The 22,242-nt window shown below is 42.7% G+C and overlaps 1 protein-coding gene across 2 annotated transcripts; it reads right to left on the bottom strand.

Annotated features, from left to right (window-relative positions):
• Positions 1-543: 543 nt before the first annotated feature.
• On the bottom strand, positions 544-19,378 carry LOC106612727 (transmembrane protease serine 4-like). 2 transcript variants are annotated; one of them, XM_014214185.3, is made up of 13 exons: positions 19,007-19,378; positions 8,505-8,559; positions 8,200-8,343; positions 7,660-7,812; positions 7,252-7,378; positions 6,994-7,113; positions 6,034-6,077; positions 3,696-3,858; positions 3,158-3,324; positions 2,642-2,737; positions 2,353-2,495; positions 1,992-2,141; positions 544-1,694 (listed from the first exon to the last, which is right to left on the bottom strand). In XM_014214185.3, the coding sequence occupies exons 3-13, from the start codon at positions 8,309-8,311 to the stop codon at positions 1,683-1,685; spliced, it is 1,287 nt and encodes a 428-aa protein (XP_014069660.1). In that variant the 5' UTR covers positions 8,312-8,343; positions 8,505-8,559; positions 19,007-19,378; the 3' UTR covers positions 544-1,682. The 2 variants fall into 2 exon arrangements, with proteins under 2 accessions (XP_014069660.1, XP_014069659.1); XM_014214184.3 differs by lacking the exon at positions 19,007-19,378 and adding an exon at positions 15,077-15,720.
• Positions 19,379-22,242: the final 2,864 nt, after the last annotated feature.

Genomic DNA, 22,242 nt, shown 5'->3' with positions numbered 1-22,242 from the left:
ACCACTGTCAAGCCCAAGCTGAGAATGAGGGCTAACGTGGCTCGTGCTGAAGAAAACAGCTCGCCCTCTTACCCACCAAACATACTCACCCACTTACTGTGAGGCAGTCAATGACTGACCCAACTCAACTCCCTCGGTCTCCAACACGATGCTTCGTTTAACTATAAAGTGAATGTGCAACTCCCCTTACTATGTCTCTGTACTAATGTCCCACATTCTCCCCTCTCATAACTATGCACCTCAATCGTTTTTTCTCTGGATTGTAGAAAACAAGTATATATATATATATATATATATATATATATATATATATATATATATATATATATATATATATATATATATATATATATATATATGAAATAAAGGTTTGCATAAAAGGAGTTATTGTAGTATTTGTGTCTGTTTGTTGCTGAGGCTGTGGAGTAACTTTACTGTCACTACTGTCTTTAACTTCCCCATATAGCCAACTGGATGACTCAGGCTTGCACATCATGAATACAGGGTTTAGGCATTACAATCAGACACTTCCGAGACATCCGATTACTCAAAGTTCATCCCAATCTGATCATTTATTTAACACAGGCATCCCTTTATAAAACATACCAACAACACGTGCAATACAGACATTCTGATCTTACACAACAACTTCTGCGTAGTATACAATATGTACAGCTATACAAAGAAACGAAATGTTCACAACGTCAAAAAAAAAAGCACACACGTCATTAATCAGAACCTTGCACATGTGCATATCGTAGGGATTATTCCAGTTGCACACTGGAAATCTATTGGCACATCGTGAAGAGGTCTGACCACCTGAAAGTGCACAAGTGAATCCATGATGGGATTTACAGCACGGTATTTCGAGGAGACTAATGGCCCCTCCATTGACATATAATATGAAGAGAGGTTCACGTCACGTCACAGCGCGATACTCATTTAACATTTGGTAAAAATGCCACTTTAAACTGCATGGCACATATACTTTATGGACGTATATTTTCATGGAGACATTTCACCCATGGACAGTTGGGTGAACATGTTGAACACTGTGGAATGCGTTTCGATACTCACGTAAAGACGTGGTCACATTACCACGTTACATTTATAAACGTGGTCAGGCACAGTGTGCATGGCTGTCTTCTCGCAACCTCATTGACATAAAAGACAGCAGAGGCCCTTGGTGAGAGTTCTGTCTCAAGCGCTCAGCCATGTGAAAAACCCAGGCTTCGACCCAAACGGCCCCCTATTCCCTTGATAGTGCACCACTTTCACCCGCAGGGTTCTGATCAAAAGTCGTGCACTATAAAAGGCAATAGGGTGCCATTTGGGACGCGGGCCCAGACCGACTGTCGTCTTAAGCGACCGTTTTACATTGCCACGTCAGTGGTCCCTGAGATACCTAAAAATGGCACAAGCCACACCGTGAATAACCTGTTATAGTAAAGAAGGAGTGCTGTGTGTGTCCGTGTGTGTTTGCGTCCGTGCACTTTTGTGCCTATCTTAGTGTGCGGGCATGTGTGTGCGTGTTAGTTTGAGTTATGTATTGTTGTAGGGGTTTTAAATTGCACTTTGAAGAGGATTCCTCTTCAATTCCCATAACAGAGCTCTATGTAGATCCGCCGAAATCCATTCGAATAGCCCAACCCAATAGGGCATTTTGGTCACGGTTTGAGGCTTCAAGGGTTTTTCTAGAACAATAAAGTACACATGGTCAAACCATTATATAGTGTAAAACACACTATTATTAGTCTTAGTTTTCAGGGCAGCGACATACAACATCTAGACATTACATAGAACAAAGTGCAAAGAAACACTATTAAAATGCACTAGCTCCTTGCCTCTCCTGTGTGAGCAGACATACATACATACATACATACATACATACATACATACATACATACATACATACATACATACATACATACATACATACATACATACATACATACATACATACATACATACATACATACATACATACATACCTCCAGGACAGTGTGGATCCAGTTGAGCATATCGTCCACGTTACAGTAGACCCCTGGTTTACCCTCTCTGCCACAGCCGATCCCCCAGCTCACCACCCCCACCAGCTGCCATTGTTCTGACAGGTACACAAGAGGACCACCACTGTCTCCCTACAACACATGACCCAACAATGGCATTAGGTACACCGGAATTACGCACTATACACCTATGGCAACTGCCAAAGTTGAGGGTGGATACTCGATAGAGTGTCATAAGGTCTTCCCGTTTGTTTTCTTAAGGACGAGTCGTTGAACGTGTTCACGCCAAAATCTATCTTAGTTTCTCTTCTGTTTTTCTCAAAGCAAACATTCCACTTCGTACCTGACATGCGTCCACTTTGCCCTTCAGGTAACCAGCGCAAAGCATCCTGGGAGTAATTGAGGAACCGTAGACAGTGAGACTGGAGCACTGATCACTGTCTATAAGGGGAAGGGTAGCCTTCTGGAGGACAGGAGACACTTGCCCTGAGAGAGAAAAGGTGACAGTGGGATGAGAAGGAGAAGAGGAGAAAGTGACTATTAACATGTGAGAATAATTTTGAGTATATGTGCTTGTTGGACAGAGATGAAGAGGGTGAGAGAAAGGCAAGTTTTGTTTGCTGTATGCTCACCCTTCTCCTCCCGGTAGCCCCAGCCTGTCACCGTCATAGTGTCTCCTGACTTCAGGCCCAGGTTATTAGGGGGCAAACACACGGGCCGACGAGAGTCTGGTGGAGGAAACAGAACTTTATTGACATGTACTTCTTCATAAATAAATCACAGCCTACTCTCATTACAATCTAAATATACAGTAATTCCCTCCAGGGATGTCCCATGTTGCAAGACTCATTGAAATTGACAGTTTGATAAATTGGCCACTAGAGGTCAGAATCTACCATGAATGCGTTCACGCTTCCTTGAATCAAACTGTTTTGACAAGTAGATATTTCCATATCATTATGTAGTGCTTTAGCATTCATTTTTGAGAGTGCTGAGAAATGTTCTTCATGGTAAGTCAATTCAAAACCAGAATAGGTGGATGTGGGGCTTTTGTTATGTCTAGCCTTTGAGAAACCTGGAACTGTCCAGCAAATTCAGTACCACAGTCTGTGCGTTGCTAAAATGTCACGTTGGGGGAAGTGACATACTTCCTACAGTGATGGGTTTGGTCAGCCTCATCATGGCCAGGTCGTAGTCATTGCGGGCTGCGTTGTAGTGTCCGTTCAGTATGATCCTGTCTACATACGAGCCTCCCATGGTGCCCATGTAGGTCCTTCCAGACACCACCTGCCAGCGACTCAGCTCCTTCTTGCTACTGTAGGACCAGGAGAGGGAAGAGGTACAGGGGTTAGCAGCAGGACCTCTGTCTCTAGATGTTTAAGCATAGTATACGATTGCATACTTTATGGGAGGTACACATTGGATGGTCAGAGTTAAATCGTTTGTCTGGTTAAGCCAGCTGTAGATATCCAGAGTAGATACACACACATTCTACAGTGTATATGATTTTACATTTTTGTAATTTAGCAGACAGCAATTAGGGTTAAGTGCCTTGCTCAAGAGCACATCAACACATTTTTCACCTAGTTGGCTCGGGGATTCGAACCAGCAACTTTCCAGTTACTGGCCCAACGCTCTTAACCGCTAGGCTACCCACCCCCCTGTTGGATGTCCAGTGGTACTGACCCAGAGAAGCAGTGCGCTGCTGTGACGACCCAGCGTGGTGACACCAGTGACCCTCCACAGGTGTGTTGTCCGTTCTGCTGCAGGCTCACCTGCCACGGCCACTCTTCTATAGACGCATCCACCCCCCCCACGATACGGTCAGATCGACCCCGCTCTCCACAGTCTGACACACACAGGGGAAAGACAGTTTAGTCCACTGAAGAGTTTTGTTAAGTACTAAAGGTAGCATCACAGGAGTTGCCTTGTACGCGAAGGTAGTTTGACGAGTAAATGTAGAATTAGCAGTGGGGTATAACGCAAATTAGAACTTTGGCAGTTAGCATTACTACCTGTCAGTTAAGTAACACACTCAATCTAGCACTGACCCTTTACAAAGTGGCTTGTTGCCTGGATCCTGTCATGTTTGCCTGCACTCTCCATCACTGTCAGAGATGGAGATTGTAGTCCGAACCTGTCTGTCTGTCTCTGTGTCTCAGTCTTTCTGTCTCGATCTCTTGTATAACTCAACTCCTAGAGAACTTGGATGATGCATATCACTCAAGTCTTTTCCCAATGACCAGTCGGGGGGAAAGAGTGGAGGAGTCCAGTAGAGTGGGAGAGGGAGGTGACAGAAGGTGCATTCGGAAAGTATTACGACCCCTTGACTTTTTCCACATTTTGTTACGTTACAGCCTTATTCTAAAATGGATGAAATAGTTTATTTTCCTCATCAATCTACACACAATATTCCATAATGACGAAGCAAAAACAGTTTTTTTTACAAATGTATTACAAATAATAAACAGAAATATCACATTTACAGAAGTATTCAGCCCCTTTACTCAGTACTTTGTTGAAACACCTTCTTGGGTATGACGCTACAAGCTTGGCACACCTGTATTTGGGGAGTTCCTCCCATTCTTCTCTGCATATTGATCGGGTTCAAGTCCGGGCTCTGGCTGGGCCACTCGAGGACATTCAGAGACTTGTCCTGAAGCCACTCCTGCGTTGTCTTGGCTGTGTGCTTATGGTTGTTGTCCTGTTGGATGGTGAACCTTTGCTCCAGTCTGAGGTCCTGAGAGCTCTGGACCAGGTTTTCATCAAGGATCTCTCTGTACTTTGTGCAGTTCATCTTTTCCTCGATCCTGACTAGTCTCCCAGTCCCGCAGCTGAAAAACATCCCCACAGCATAATGCTGCCACCGCCATGCTTCACCGTAGGAATGGTGTCAGGTTTCCTCCAGACGTGTCGCTTGGCATTCAGTCCAGAGTTCAATCTTGGTTTCATCAGACCAGAGAATCTTGCTTTTCCATGTTCTGAGAGTCCTTTAGGTGCCTTCTGGCAAACTCCAAGCGGGATGTGGTGTGCCTTTTACTGAGGAGTGGCTTCCATCTGGTCACTCTACCATAAAGGCCTGATTGGTGAAATGCTGCAGAGATTGTTGTCCTACTGGAAGTTTCTCCCATCTCCACAGAGGAACTCTGGAGCTCTGTCAGAGTGACCATCGACTTCTTGGTGATCTCTCTGACCAAGACCCTTCTCCCCTGATTTCTCAGTTTGTCCAGGCGGCCAGCTCCAGGAAGAGTGTTGGTGGTTCCGTTTCTGTTCCATTTAAGAATGATGGAGCCCACTGTGTTCTTGGGGACCTTCAATGCTGCAGAAATTCCATGGTACCCTTTCCCAGATCTGTGCCTCGACACAATCTATGGACAATTCCTTCAACCTCATGGCTTAGGTTTTGCTCTGACATGCACTGTCAACTGTGGGACCTTATATAGACAGGTGTGTGCCTTTCCAAATCATGTCCAATCAATTGAATTTACCACAAGTGGACTCCAATCAAGTTGTAGAAACATCTCAAGGATGATCAATGGAAACAGGATGCACCTGAACTCCATTTTCAGTCTCATAGCAAAGGGTCTGAATACTTATGTAAATAAGGTATTTGTTTTTTATTTTTAATAAATGTGCAATAATGTCTACAAACCTGTTTTCTCTTTGTTGTTATGGAGTATTGTGTGTAGATTGTTGAGGAATTATTTCATTCAATCCATTTTAGAATATTGCTGTAACGCAGGGGTGGTCAACTCCAGTTCTCGAGGGCCTGAGAGGTGTCACTTTTTCTCCATCCCTAGCAAACACAGCTGATTAATCAAATTGCATTCTAAACTGAAAATCATGACTAGGTGATTATTGGAGTCAGGTGTGTGAGCTGGGGCAAAACTATGACACCAATCAGGCCCTCGAGGACTGGAATTGCCCACCCTTGCTCTAAAGTAACATAAAGCCAAGGGGTCTGACTACTTTCCGAATGCACTGCAGTGTGAGGCTGGGTATCAGAGGCAGAGGCAAGGCTTACCGGAGCAGGTCAGGGAGATCACGGATCCTGAGTTACACACCTGGCTGGAATCAAACAGAGAGGGGAATTCAACACACAGTACATACACACATCACATGTGGTATGCATAGAAACACATTCAAAACGCAATTACCAAATGTCATAGGTAGACAGTCAGATTCCAGAGTTAATCTTCAGTGTTGGTTTAGTGTCAGTCTGACATAACATACTCGTTCTTCTTGTTTCCTCTAATTACGGAAACAAGGATGGGGAAAGAACAGAAACTCCTAAATTGTTTGTGTCAGAAAACAGAGAGTATTGCACAGTCAGAGACACACATCGAGAGAGAGAGAGAGAGAGAGAGAGAGAGAGAGAGAGAGAGAGAGAGAGAGAGAGAGAGAGAGATGACTGTAACGTGTACGCTGGGAGTCGTAGAGGGAGTATACGTAACAATGACGCAGTTGTACGCATCACAAGTAGAGAGAGACAAGAAAAGGAATCAGAAGGAAAGAAGAGGACCTGTTTTTCCAGTTCCTTTGGCTGTTTTAGAGTAAACAGACAGGGTGGTGTAACACTGCATAGTGAACAGTGTAACAGTGATGCAGGCATAGCTGCATGGTCAATATAGTCATTTACTTTTATTTAACCTTTATTTTACAAGGCAGTTCAATAAAGAACAAATGACTGTTTACAATTGTGGTCTGGCGAAAATAAGCCAAGTACCATAAGAGAAGTACAGACAGAAGTACCCAAAGTGGGGAACATTAATTTAGACCTGTTTCAATTCTCCATTTACTGCCCTGATGAAGATAATTATCCAACCGTATTTGATACCAAGGAACTGTGTGTATTTTAACTGATCCGTTCTCCTTTCTGTTGAAACTTAATCTCATAGCTGGAAAGTGTCCGAGTGAGCGCCAGAACACAGTAGAGTCACACCACGGTAACAGGCTGAATTACGACCCATCTTCTAATGCTTACCGGTCAATGACAGTCTGGTAAATGGGGGTGGTTTCGGCTGCGACCCTGACCCCTGAGAACGGTCCTGTCTTCAGGGACGAGGACAAGTTCCGCACTGAGATGGTACTACTGACGGGTTTACTGTGGGAACGAGTGGAGACGGAGAGACATTTTAAAGACATTGAAGAGAAACGGAATATGTAAAGGGGGAAACTGTAGCTAAGTTGCCCAGTGATCAGTGGTGAGTGGGTGAGTTAGGGAGGGAGGGAGGAGACCCACTAGGTGTAGCCCAGCTGCTGACAGGCTTTCTCTGTGTGCTGCTGGGTCCAGTCCTCACTACACACACTCCTCCATCCTGTCCCGGCACTGTAGATCTGGAGAATACTCTGCTTAGAGACCAGACGCACTGCACAGAGAGAGAAAGAGAGAGAGAGAGAGAGAGAGAGAGAGAGAGAGAGAGATTAGAATGAGAGGAAACATATAGAAGTGACACAGAGACAGATGTATAAAGATGTATAGATGGATTGGTGTGTGTGAGTACCTGTCCGTGTGTGTGTGTGTGTGTGTGTGTGTGTGTGTGTGTGTGTGTGTGTGTGTGTGTGTGTGTGTGTGTGTGTGTGTGTGTGTGTGTTTGTACACATATGCATGCTTGTGTGTTTGTGCATGTGTATGTGTGTGTGTGTTTACCTGGAAAGGTAGTGTTGACCGTCATGTTGGTCACACAGGTGAGCTCGTCTTCTCCTCCTGAACAGTCCGCCTTCCCATCACACGCTTTGTCCAGGGGAATGAACTTCACCGACCGGGAGCAGAAGAAGTACTTACTGTTGATCAGCTGCGTGACTAGGGACAGAAAGGAAGGGGGGATGAAAGGAGAAGAGAGTACAGAAGACAGAGAAAGGTTCTAAAAATGTATTGTTTGGCGACTGAAATTAAACATTCACAAAAGTTTTGTGGAATCAAATTGCATAATGTTGCTACAGTTTGATTGTGAATCACTGAGCATTTGCACAGGGGGGATAAGTACTAGCATGTCTTGTGTTAGCGAAGGTTAGGAGAGGGTGCAGAGATGGTTGAGCGTCCCAAACGGCACCCTATTCCCTACATATTGCACTACTTTTGACTGCGCTACTCTTGATCCCTATGGGCGCTGTTCAAAAGTGGTTCACTATGTAGGGAATAGGGCGCCGTTTGGGATGCAGATATGATGGGCGTTGAAGCTGGACTCACTGAAGTAGCCAGCCGTGACCAGGATCCCCAGCACTACCAGTACCATCAACACGGTGATCAGGACCCTCTTCCTCGACGAGGACTTCCCTTTCTGGGAGTTCGGAGCCGTCATTGGTTTTCTTTTTCGACCAGGCCGCACTACAACTGAGAGAGAGGAAGATAGAGACAGAGCAATCAGCATTTTGTAGCCATTTCAAACATAGACACGTGCAACTAAAGCATAATTGGACAGTATGACATTGCATATTATTCAATACTTGTGCAATATCATTTCAAAATGTATCAATTCCACAACAATGGCTTACCTTGTTGTCTAGGATTTAATGGCCTATTGCTTTCTTCAGCGAGCCAGGTGTCAGTCTGGAGAGAGAGAGAGAGAGAGAGGAGAGTGAATGAGACAAAGGGGATCTGACTGTGCTCAGTGCAGAATGTGTGACAGTGTGCAAGAGTGTGAGGTTCTAGGGTCGAGAGAAGGGGAGGAATGACAGATTGGATCAGGAGCACACGCACGAAACACAGAGTGCCTCCCATCACAAAGTTGTGTTTGACTGTCACTCCTAGTGCTGTGGGCACAATTCCAAGGCCCGGTCCGACACAGAGACAGAGATAGTCATATGACAAAGGCTCAGGTGTGGTTCTCTGCTCTGTATGTCGTTGCTTTACGATGTTCAGTTCCACTCCGTTTAAGGACAATAGATCTTAAATGGTGGAGCAGGTTATATACACAGTACTATGATGAGTCAAGCTATACATTACTTAATTCAAGTTATGTAATTGACAGCTCTGCCCCAGCTTTACAAATATATTGTGTTATAAAATATATACTTAGTTAACTGTTCTCTATATGCCATTGTGTTCATGATTATAGAATCGTTCAGTTGTACAGCAACGCAAGTACCTGCCATCATAACTGTCATGAGTCATAAGTCATTGCCTCGGTGGATGAAAACCTGCTGACTGGTGAAACAACCGTCACGACCCGAAAGCAACAACATCCCAAAAGACCAATGACTAGCCTCTCAAGCAGTCTGTTAGGTATCTACAGTACTGGCTGTTTTGTCCGATCTCTCCAACTGGCAGCACAAATACTGTACAAATCTGTCACCAGACTAATACACTATGTGTACAGTCTACGGCCTGTCACCTGGTCTTTCCTGACACGCTGAGCAACTGTGAACCCAAGTCCTGCTGAGACTGAGGCTGTCCTAATATGGACGCCCCCATACAATACACCATCCCGCAGATATGGAGGGTCATACTGTACGGAGGGACAAGGAAGGTGGTTGCTATAGGGAGGGCTTTTAGTGGCTGGGTAAACACAGTGCTTAACTGCTGCTGTTCTTCTGTATTTAAAGTTCTGTGCTTTTGTTTACAGATTTTACCATTAAACCCCAAATCCAAAAATACTTATTTTAGTTTTTCTAGTTTTTTTATCGGTACTGTGGCTTGCGAAAGTATTCACTCCCCTTGGCATTTTTCTTATTTTGTTGCCTTACAACCTGGAATTACAATTTTTGGGGGGGTTGTATCATTTGATTTACACAACATGCCTACCAGTTTGAAGATGCAAAATATTTTTATTGAGAAACAAACAATAAGACAAAAAAAATACGGAAAACTTGAGCGTGCATAACTATTCACTCCCCCAAAGTAAATACTTTGTAGAGCCACATTTTGCAGCAATTACAGCTGCAAGTCTCTTGGGGTATGTCTCTATAAGCTTGGCACATCTAGCCACTGGGATTTTTGCCTGTTCTTCAAGGCAAAACTGCTCCAGCTCCTTCAAGTTGGATGGGTTCTGCTGGTGTACAGCAACCTTTAAGTTATACCACAGATTCTCAATAGGATTGAGGTCTGGGCTTTGACTTGGCCATTCCAAGACATTTAAATGTTTCCCCTTAAACCACTCGAGTGTTGCTTTAGCAGTATGCTTAGTGTCATTGTCCTGCTGGAAGGTGAACCTCCGTCCCAGTCTCAAATCTCTGGAAGAGTGAAACAGGTTTCCCTCAAGAATTTCCCTGTATTTAGCGCCATCCATCATTCCTTCAATTCTGACCAGTTTCCCAGTCCCTGCCGATGAAAAACATCCCCACAACATGCTTCACTATGGGGATGATGTTCTTGGGGTGATGAGAGGTGTTGGGTTTGCTCCAGACATAGCATTTTCCTTGATGGCTAAAAAGCTCACTTTTAGTCTCTTCTGACCAGAGTACTGTCTTCCATATACATGCCTTTGGCGAACACCAAACATGTTTGCTTATTTTTTTCTTGCCACTCTTCCGTAAAGCCCAGCTCTGTGGAGTTTATGGCTTAAAGTGGTCCTATGGAAAGAAACTCCAGTCTCCGCTGTGGAGCTTTGCAGCTCCTTCAGGGTTATCTTTGGTTTCTTTGTTGCCTCTCTGAATAATGCCCTCCTTGCCTGGTCCATGAGTTTTGGTGGGCAGTCCTCTCTTGGCAGGTTTGTTGTGGTGCCGTGTTCTTTCCATTTTTTAATGATTTAATGGTGCTCCGTGGGATGTTCAAAGTTTCAGACATTTTTTTATAACCCAACCCTGATCTGTACTTTTCCACAACTTTGTCCCTGACCTGTTTGGAGAGCTCCTTGGTCTTCATGGTGCCGCTTGCTTGGTGGTGCCTCTTGCGTAGTGTTGTTGCAGACTCTGGAGCCTTTCAGAACAGGTGTATATATAAATATATACTGAGATCATGTGAGAGATCATGTGACACTTAGATTGCACACAGGTGGACTTTATTTGACTAATTATGTGACTATTGAAGGTAATTGGTTGCATCAGTTCTTCTTTAGGGGCTTCATAGCAAAGGGGGTGAATACATATGCACGCACCACTTTTCCGTTTTTAATTTTTTCAGCATTTTTTGAAACTAGTAATTTTTTTCATTTCACTTCACCAATTTGGACTATTTTGTATATGTCCATTCCATGAAATCCAAATAAAAAATACATTTAAATTACAGGTTGTAATGAAACAAAATAGAAAAAATGCCAAGGGGTGAATACTTTTGTGCTGTATGTGTTGACATCAAGCAGCAAGGTAGTGAGCCATTCTCAAGTGGTATTAATATACAGTGTCCCCTATTTAAACAAATCAGTTTCCAGTGAAATCCCATCATTTGCATCAAGTCTTCCTGTCTATTCTCCATGGAGACTGGTCTAAAATTGGAAACTAAAACAGAGGGATTTACCAACAGAGGAGAAGAACAGCAAAGCAACCACAACTTAGGAGAAAAAGAGCAGTCAGATATACATTGCGTTCAGAAACATTACAGCCTTATTCTGAAATGGATTAAATTGTTTTTCCCCCCTTCTCAATCTACAAACCCATAATGACAAAGCAAAAACAGTTTTTTAGAAATGTTTGCAAATGTATTACAAATAAAAACTGAAATATTACATTTACAACATAAGTATACAGACAGTTTACTCAGTACTTTGAAACACCTTTGGCAGCGATTGCAGTCTTGAGTCTTCTAGGGTATGACGCTACAAGCTTGCCACACCTGTATTTGGGGAGTTTCTCCCATTCGTCTCTGCAGACATACTCAAGCTATGTCTGGTTAGATGGGGAGTGTCGCTGCAAAGCTATTTTCAGGTCTTTCCAGAGATGTTTGATCGGGTTCAAATCCGGGTTCTGGCTGGGCCACTCAAGGACATTCAGAGACTTGTCCAGAAGCCACTCCTGCGTTGTCTTGGCTGTGTGCTTAGGGTTGTTGTCCTGTTGGAAAATGAACCTTCGCCCCGGTCTGAGGTCCTGTGAGCTCTGGACCAGGTTTTCATCAAAGATCCCTCTGTACTTTGCTCCATTCATTTTTCACTCGATCCTGACTAGTCTCCCAGTCCTGACTGCTAAAAAACATCCCCACAGCATGATGCTGCCACCACCATGCTTCATAGAGATGGTGCCAATTTTCCTCCAATCTTGATTTCATCACACCAGAGAATATTGTTTCTCATGGTCTGAGAGTCCTTTAGGTGCCTTCTGGCAAACTCCAAGCAGGCTGTCCTGTGCCTTTAACTGAGGAGTGGCTTCCGTTTCTGCTGAAGAGATGGTTGTCCTACTGGAAGGTTCTCCCATCTCCACAGAGGAACTCTGGAGCTTTTTCATTGTGACCATCGCGTTCTTGGTCTCTTCTCTGACCAAGGCCCTTCTCCTCCAATTGCTCAGTTTGGCCGGGTGGCCAGCTCCAGGAAGAGTCTTGTCGGTTCCAAACTTCATTTAGAATGATGGAGGCCACTGTGTTCTTGGGTACATTCAATGCTGCAGACAATTTTTGGTACCCTTCCCCAGATCTGTGCCACGACACAATCCTGTCTCGGAGCTCTACGGACAATTCCTTTGACCACATGGCTTGGTTTTTGCTCTGACATGCACTGTAAACTTTGGGACCTTAAATAGACAGGTTTGTGCTTTTTCAAATCATGTCCAATCAATTGAATTGACCACAGGTGGACTCCAATGAAGTTGTAGAAACATCTCAAGGATGATCAATGGAAACAGGATGCACCTGAGCTCAATATAGAGTCCCACAGCAAAGGGTCTGAATACTTGTGTAAGTAAAGTATTTCTGTTTTAAATGTTTTATACATTTGCAACTCCTCATTTCTAAAAACCTGTTTTTGTTTTGTCATTACGGGGTATTGTGTGTAGTTTGGTGGGATTATGATTATTTTTTTATCCATTTTAGAATAAGGCTGTAGCGTAACAAAGTGGGGGGGGGGGGGGGGGGGGGGGTGCTTGACACAAAGGCTATGTGTGTCAGAGAGGCGGACACACTGTACCTGACTGTAAGCGTCCTATGGCAAAGCCTCAAATGAAGTAACTGCTAGACATGGGTTTGCATTCAGTTTGCCTTGGAGTGCTTCCACATGTAACACAACAGTGAGACCAGAGATACAAAAGTTTACCTAAAAAGCTAATTTCATGTTGATATTTGATTCATTTACTGTATAACCTTCCATTATATAAAATAATTTGGATGGCTACAGGGTATGATACCAGTATTTCACTAAGGAAAATGCTTGCTCATTTAGGAAAAGTGTTGAAAGACAACGGCAGATAAGTGAAAGAGATCGGTCCCATAAGATTAGCATTAAACACAACACGGATTGCATGCCTGTGCACACAGACAATATGTAAATGTTTATTTGAATGACACACTCACACGCACAGAGACGTGTGAGTGTGTCATTCAAAATCCTTTATGATTTGCATGAGTCATAGAGCCGCTGCTGGTTGGTGGAACTCTCCACGTAGATGTACTGTAAACATAAACTAATCTAGGTGAACATCAGCAGGCTATGTGACCAGGAAATATGGTTACAAAGAGCAAGCAGAAAGGAGAGAAAGAAAGAATGGACGGTAGACTACAGAGGTGGGAGAAGAGGAGGGTGAGCCAGTTCAACTTGACATGTGACTATACACATCTTGGAGCTGACAGCTGACTGCCCAGTACCAAACTTAACAGAAATGCCTGCAATGTTTCATCAAATGTGACCAGCAATATACAGTACATAGCAAACTATTGAAAACATAGACTCCTAGTGATTTGTAGACCACATATAAACTAGAGATCACTAACTGCTGGCCCTTCTCCATTAATTTACTCAATGTGTATCTTGAAGGATCGCCTACTTTGCAACAAGATATCTAAAAGTATAACCCAAACCTGAATCACACAATCTGCTGTATGTCAATGATGAACTCATTGCACAAATTCGATTTGACAAACAGTTGGCATACACTTACAAGGTGTGGTGGAATAAAATCCCAGAGAGAGAAATATGCAGAGCGAGACAGAGACACAGAGTGAGAGAGAGAGAGAGAGAGAAAGAAAGAAAGAAAGAAAGAAAGAAGAAAGAAAGAAAGAAAGAAAGAAAGAAAGAAAGAAAGAAAGAAAGAAAGAAAGAAAGAAAGAAAGAAAGAAAGAAAGAAAGAGAAATATGCAGAGACAGAGAAAGAGAGAGAGAAATATGCAGAGCAAGACAGGGATAAAGCGAGAGAGAGAAAGAGAGAGCGAGAGAGAGGATAAGTTAAACACATAGAAGAGACATGTAGACAGATGTAAGGAGATGTATATGCTTGTGAGTGAACAAGACAAAGGTGTGTTCAGGTAGTTTGGCCCATTTGGCCCATGCAGTAGATTAAACACTGGGACTAGACCCAGTTTGCATTTGAGGAAGCACCTTGGGAAGCAGAGCTGGGCCACAGAAGGTTTCACTGATAAAATCACTTGGCATGTTTCACCTTGGTGTATCAAAAAGTGCTCTCTCTCCTTTGTGGATTGTATTTTAAAGTGACAGAGCAAGAAAGGCCTTTAGAGAAGTTACTTGTGAGTTTTAATCTCCAGCAACAAACACACAGACACGTTCATGCACACTCATAGGCATACACACGCAAATGCACACCAGTTCCGTACACGAACTGATCACTGAACAGTCTTTCTGGCACCAAGGCACATCGTCTTCCCTACGTAATGCTGCAGGCTGACCACAAAAACTACAGACGTGTACAATCCCAAAAACCCTAATCTATGTCTATTTCATACATATAGATCTCACAAGAATCTAGACATTGTCAGAACAGTCGCCTCAAAATCAGGCTTTAAAACTTCAACATGGTAATACTTTAAAATGCAGTTGAGGATCGCTTAAACACACAGACCGTACATTTATATACAGGTACACATGGCCATGTTATCCCATATGTTTCGTTTTCTCTAAAGTCTCATCCCTGTGAACCTGTAAACCACTACTGTACGAGTCCACAGTGAGAGCTGAGTGACAGGTGATCAATACTACTCCACAGGCGATTAGCCTGATCCCCTATTTTCACAGACTGTAGTCTCCATCTCTACTCACACTCATGGTGCTGAAGTCCCCTCTCAGCTGGCCCAGACACACAGGTCACAGGGTACAGAGGATGCACTGTACTTCACTCTCTGGAGCAAGTAGAACTCCCTTCAACAGAGTCTCCCTTCCCTTCGTCTTGTGCCTTCTCTCCCTCTTCCTCTACAGTTTTACCTCTCACAACTCTGTGCCGGTCCGTATGGTTATTCTCTCTTCCTTCCTTCCTTCTCTCTCTCTCTCTCTCTCTCTCTTTCTATCTTTCTCTCTCGCCCTCTCGAAACCCTGTTCTTTGTCCCTCAATTCACAGGCAGTGAAACTTGATCTGTCCTGCAGGCTGCCTAACTTGCCCTGCTGCTGGAAAAGTATGGTGCTGTGTTAGCGACTGCCGGTGTGTTTCTGTGCGTATCCGTGCTGCTGAAATCCATAGGGATCTGTTGTGAGTGACCCAGCCAATGCTCGCTAAACAACATCAAACCATTATCTGTAATAGGACACCTTATGCCCTCCTCTCTCTACATGTGTACTTCCTCTATCTCTCTCCTCACGCAAACTACCTCGACTGATCTGGTGGCTCTATCTCTCTCTTTTTCTGTTCTTCTATCTCTCGTCCATGAATGTATGAAAAAAATGCATACACACAAATAAGCACAGACACACAGGAACAGACATACACAGACGGACAAACACAGACACGCATACACACGTGCACGCACACATTCAAACACAAACACCTGATGTGTGTAGTGAGTGGCCTTCAGGTCAGGGCGTGGGCCAGTCCTGTCATGTTGTTTTGACTGAATAATTAGGAGTCTGTAGAATCAGTTGGAGTTCCAGTCCGACTTTGCTCTCTGAGCCAGAGGACATATGTCTCATAACCCAGAAATGCTTACGTGATCACAATCATACTTTGGGACAGAAACTTGTTTCTACTGTAACTCCCCTTTTTCAAAAACCCTCCTCACTAGGGGATTTGACAATCGTATTGCTAAAAGCTTGATACAATACCCCTCCACCCCTCAGGCTCAGTGTGGCACATGGGTGACATTTCTGGAAATGTTTTAATTGTGTCACTGGAGTAAATAATCTGTCCGTTTTTTTCTGGGTTCTCAATGTTTCCTTCCTTCCAGTCAATGGTCAACAATAGGTCCATTTTTTCTTTGATTTCAACTAACAGCTTGCATACTCTAACCCAATCACTTACTTCCCTGTGAGCCCGACTGTTTCCTCATTGAACAATGCTGAATTGCTAGGCAACATCGAGCAGTAACAAATGAAATCTGACTTCAAAACTGTGGCTTTGTGGTCATGCTATACAAAAGGATCAAGGAGTTATACCTAAGGTTTACAATGTACTCAAGGGATCAACACAGTCAAAACAGTCTATATAATGTGCAAATTGCCTGGTTTACTTTGCAGAACCTATGTGGTTTCGTGTTGTCCGAGAGGTTATGAGCAAGAGAGAGGGACAGATAGAGGGAAGAGAGAGCAAGAGTGAGGGACAGTGAGCAAGAGAGAGGGACAGATAGAGAGAGAGAGAGCGACAAAGAGAGGACAGGATAAAAGAGAATGGTCCTCTGTTGAGAACAGAAGCTGATTGTCATCCATGATGACCCACACTGTGACCCCTGGCCCTCTCATCACACTACTGTTTTCCACTTCAGAACAAGGAAGTAATGCAAGTGCAGAGCTTTCTATTGGTTTCAAAGTTCGTCCTCCGTTAATGAGCACAGCCAAACCAAAATATCTCCTGAGTATGACGTTAATATGTCAGCAATAGATAACAAAACACTGTTCCACAGTACAGTACAATCGACGTGTCACCATGAACTGTTCATGTTATTTCTACCCAACTGTGATAAAAAGTTCAGACACTGAAATTAAGAGTCTGAATGGAGGGAGACAGAGACAGTGAGTGAGGGATGCAGAGCGAGAGAGAGTGTGAAGGAAGAGAGGGAAAAGAGGAATTTGAATCGTCTCTACAGCACTGACAGTATCTTAGTGTCGTACCAAAGATTATTTCACTGTCAAAAATATTCATTCAACATATAAGAGCTATCCAAACCAAATTAGCTGCTTGTGAGTGTTCCTCACCAGTGGATATTTGTATAGATAAATGACAACAGTCACAATTTTCATGAGGTCGATTCATGGGATTTGGACGGCATTTTACATGTACACTATGTATGCATAGTCTGCACCAAATTGTCTGGGATTGGTTAAATATTATCCAGACTGAACTAACGTTACCCTCAGGGCTCTATAGTTGTGTGGAGTGGTTTATTACGTTTGCTTTAGTGTCCCAATACCTAACCTTGAGTATCTCACAATCCCTATCTTTAAATCTTAGTGCAAGCTCAATCAAAATGGACATTGACCATCCTCTTGCTGAAGATAATTTTTATCATCGTTCTCTCCTGACCTGGCCTGGCTTTTGTTAAACAGACACACAAAACTTCATGAGGTTCTACAGCCATTGTTCACTCTCAACACTGTCATTTAGAAATAAAATAAAGCCTGCACAAGCAATGGTGCCCCGACATAATTGCATTACACTAAAATGCACAATAATGCACAGCCTGGTCTCATAGACTAGACGTAACATAGTAAATGTAAATCCGGGACACTCAAATTAGTATGATATGTTACGTTTGGTATGGTTACATGAGACGGAAGGTTACTTAATGCAAAAACAAAAGTAGGGTGGTTGGACAGGGTGAATAGGTAGGGTTATAAGTAAACATCTAACAACCCAAATGTTTTGTGTTCAAATCTCATCAAGGACAACTTTAGCATTTTAGATAATTACCACTTTTAGCTACTTTGTAACTAACCCTTCCCCTAAAGCCTGACCTTAACCATATAACCTAACTCCTAACCCTAACCTTAACCCTAACCTTAACATTAACCCCTAACCCCTAGCCTAGCTAACATTAGCCACCTAGCTAAAGTTAGCATTAGCCACCTAGCTAATGTCAGCCACACAAATTGGAATACGGAACATATCAAACATTTTGTAAATTCGTAAAGTTTTATATGAATTGAAATTCATAAAATATTGTAAGAATTGCAAATCGGAACATATCATATAAATTGTAATTTGTAACATATCGTACAAAATAGATGCACCATATGTACCATACGACACGTAACATATCACAATAATTGGAGTATCCTGGATTTCATTTTACTATGTTACGTCTACCCCTGAGTCCAGGTTGCAATACACAACAATACACAACACAACATTGCTTATTGAACCCCATAGAGTCTATTGATGTACCGATGCATCAATCTAAGTAACACAATAAAAATATCCCCATCAAAATCTGTCAGTTTATTACGTTACAAATATCTGCAATCTGTGGCAGCCTTCTGCATTTGCGTGGAAGGTGGCTGAGCTACAGCGGTGTTTGTCAGACCATGAGACATCCCAAAAATGTATCTTCTCACAAAAAACATCTGTAGTGTCCGAACGTTTTGGCCTACAGTTTATTAAGTCCATTCTATGGAAAGGGGGGACTGTCAATAACACGACCCCCACAAGTGTGAAGGTAACCGGTATTGTGTTAAAAAATTGATGGAAGTATGGAGGTAGTTCTATGCCTACCCCCCTTTATATATATATATATATATATATATATATATATATATATATATATATATATATATATATATATATAAAAAACACTTCAAAACCTCATTCCACATGATTTATTTTTTGACTGTCTTTTATGAATGTGTTATTCAATGCATTTCTATGAGCTATGTATTTAATAAAATATTTAATAAAATACTTTTTGAAAAATATTTACATACCTACAATTCAAAATCAAATAGCTAAACGATCCATGGTATGACCATCTTTAAACAAGATCTTTAAACAAGATGGTCATTCCACGGCTTGGAATCTTAAGAATTAAATTATCAAAATGTGTCACTTACATGAGGTTAACCAGTTACTATTGCCTGTCAGTCTTTCACCCTCAGTCCTGATCAGGTGGTCTCTGGTTGTTGGAGTCAGTTTTTGCCTGGTTGTCTTTAGGGGTCCACCTGGATCCTTATAGTAAGACTGCAGAGGTAGAAGCTTTGAATATGCTTGCACTTCTCTACACCTTCTCTGTCCCTTTGACTACAACGTTGAATATAACATTTTACATGCCAGAATCTATCCTCTCTTCCTGCTTCCTTCCCTCTCTCTTTGTTTGTGTTGCTCAAGCCTGCCTACCTAGGGAGCAACCTTCATTTTATGTGATCCCACCTCTCTCTCGCTCTGTCTATCTCTGTGTATTTTTTATTTTTTTTGCTTGGGGGGTTGAGAATGAATCCAGGGAAACATATTCAGACTCGTTTCTGGTCAGTGCCCTCACTCTCACGTTACACACCACCTCTGTCTGTGTGCTGGAGGTATTGGATATAAGGAAACAGTTCAGGGAAAATACTCCTCTGTGATGACGATATAAAACGGAATTGGATTGATAACATTTAAAGTTGTCTAACATCAAGGTCAAAATAGATAACAGGCAGGTCATGCACGATTCTCCTACTCTCTGTGAAGCTTTTTCTTTGCCACCTCAAGGTATCCCCTCTATACACAACGGTGTAGGTGTATGTGGAAAACAATCAGACCCCTACCCGATGCCAACACTATTTGTCAGTAACTATGGGCTCAGAGATAGGAACATAGTCTCAATAGTCTCATTCAACAGTTAGCAGTTCTGCGTAAATGCTGTGTGTCTACAGTGCCTTCAGCAAGTATTCACACCACTTGTCTTTTTACACATTATGTTGTGTTACAGACAGAATTTAAAATGTATTACATTTAGATTTTTTTGTCACTGGCCTAAATACAATACCGTATAATGTCAAAGTGGAATTCTGTCCCCACCCCCCAAAAAAATTATTAAAAATGAAAAGCTGAAATGTCTTGAGTCAATAAGTATTCAACCCCATTGTTATGGCAAGCCTAAATAAGTGCAGGAGTAAACATTTGCTTAACAAGCCACGTGATAAGTTGCATGGTGTCACACCGTGATCTGTTTGAACTGTCTTGTACTTACCTCCACCCCCCTCCAGTTGACGCACATTTTCCCTATTATCCACTGTGCATTTATACCTGTATTTTCTGTTTGTCTATTGCCAGTTTGTCTTGTCTGATCAAGCCTACCAGTGGTTTTCCCGCACTACTGGTTTTCATCTCTAGTCCCTGTTTTCTAGTTTTCCCAGTTTTGACCATTCTGCCCTGACCCTGAGCCTGCCTGCTGTTCTGTACCTTGTGACACTGCCCTGGATTACTGACCTCTATCTGCCCTGACCCTGAGCCTGCCTGCCGTTCTGTACCTTTCGGACTCTGCTCTGGATTACTGACCTCTGCTTGCCCTTGACCTGTCGTTTGCCTGCCCCTGTTTTGGTAAAAACTGTCTGCATCTGGGTCTTATCCTGAGGTCTGATACATGGACTAACTCTGTGGTCCATAATAGTTTTTAACATGATTTTTGAAGGACTACCTCATCTCTGTACACCAAACATACAATTATCTGTAAGGTCCCTCAGTGAGGAAGTGCAATTCAAACACTGATTCAACCACAAAGACCAGGTTTTTTTTCTAATGCCTCGTATTGAAGGGCACCTACTGGTAGATGGGTTAAAAAATATATATGTAAAAAATAAGACATTGAATGTCCCTTTGACCATGGTGACGTTGTTAATTACACTTTGGATGGTGTATCAATACACCCAGCCACTACAAAGATGCAGGCCTCCTTTCTAACTCAGTTGCCGGAAAGGAAGTAAACGGCTCAGGGATTTCACCATGGCAACTTTAAAACAGTTCTCAGAGTTTAATGTCTGTGATAGGAGAAAACTGAGGATCAAAAACATTGGAGTTACTCCACAATACTAACTTAATTGCAGTGGTGGAAAAAGTACCCAATTGTCATACTTGAGTAAAAGTAAAGATACCTTAATAGAAAATTACTCAAGTAAAAGTGAAAAGTCTCCCAGTAAAATAATAGAGTAAAAGTCTAAAAGTATTTAGTTTTAAATATACTTAAGTATCAAAAGTAAATGTAATTTCTAATATACTTAAGTATCAAAAGTAAAAGCATAAATCATTTTAAATTCCTTATATTAGAGGGGAACAAAATGGCGCCGTAGAGAGAACACGGTGTTTCAGCAAGCTCACGCGGTATTCGTAAATTTATATTCTTACATTAATCTCCTAGCTTGAAAAAGTGGTAGAATTGGCTAAATAAGTTACCCTACAATGAGTCTTGGCGACTATTTCTCAAAATCTCCGACAACATGCCCAACAGAGCTACTAAGAAGTCGACCAAAACCGCCATCCATGTAGATGTGCAGGAGGAGCTAGCTAATGTTAGCGAATCTAACAGCATTACAGATCCAGGCACAATAGACCTGGTGATTCAAAGGATGACGGATAACATTACTAAAGTGATCGATGTTAAGATAAGAACGGTCCTGGAAGCAATAGCAGGCCATTCAGCTGAACTACAGAGGGTTGTCAAACGTGTTGATGAGGCGGAAGGAAGAATTGCTACTGTGGAAACTTCAACTACATCCATGGACACTAAGATAAAAGCACTTGAGAAACAGGTGCGCGAAATGGCGGAGCACATTGACGACTTGGATAATCGAGGACGCAGATGCAATATACGTGTTGTGGGACTCCCGGAAAATTCTGAAGGGACACGTTCAGTAAAATTTTTGGAGGAATGGATCCCTGACTACCTACAAATGGACACTAAGGCTGGTCGGGTGAAGCTAGACAGAGCACATCGCTCTCAAGCACCGATACCCGGTCCTAATCAGCGCCCACGACCAGTGGTTATAAAGTTCCACAACTTTACCGACAAGCAGCGCGTCATGGATGCGGCTAGAAACATTGGTTCTGACGGTAGTCAACGTAAAGGTCCAAAGGTCTCATTCTTCAATGATTATTCCACAGCGGTTGTACGATGGCGCAAGGCGTTTGATGAGGTGAAGGCTCGACTCAAGAGAATGAAGATCGACTACGCACTGCTGTACCCGGCCACATTAAAGATTATGGTCAACGGATCGCCTAAAAAACGCTACACATCTGAAGAGGCTGCTGCGTTTATTGACTCTCTCGGGTAAATAACCTTAACCTCTTACATCTAGACATTCCGCTAGCGGAACAC

Source organism: Salmo salar, chromosome 09 (genome assembly GCF_965601325.2).
Source record: "Salmo salar chromosome 09, fSalSal1, whole genome shotgun sequence".
Lineage (NCBI taxonomy): Eukaryota > Metazoa > Chordata > Actinopteri > Salmoniformes > Salmonidae > Salmo > Salmo salar.
The sequence above is the reverse complement of the archived record's forward strand: the minus strand, read 5'-3'. Positions and strand labels throughout refer to the sequence as shown.

Coding starts and splice junctions, on each gene's coding strand:
- LOC106612727 (XM_014214184.3), bottom strand. Junction 7,813..8,199: donor GGTCACGGCTGGCTACTTCA/GTGAGTCCAGCT, acceptor TTCTGTCCCTAG/TCACGCAGCTGATCAACAGT. Junction 7,114..7,251: donor CAGCAGCTGGGCTACACCTA/GTGGGTCTCCTC, acceptor TCGTTCCCACAG/TAAACCCGTCAGTAGTACCA.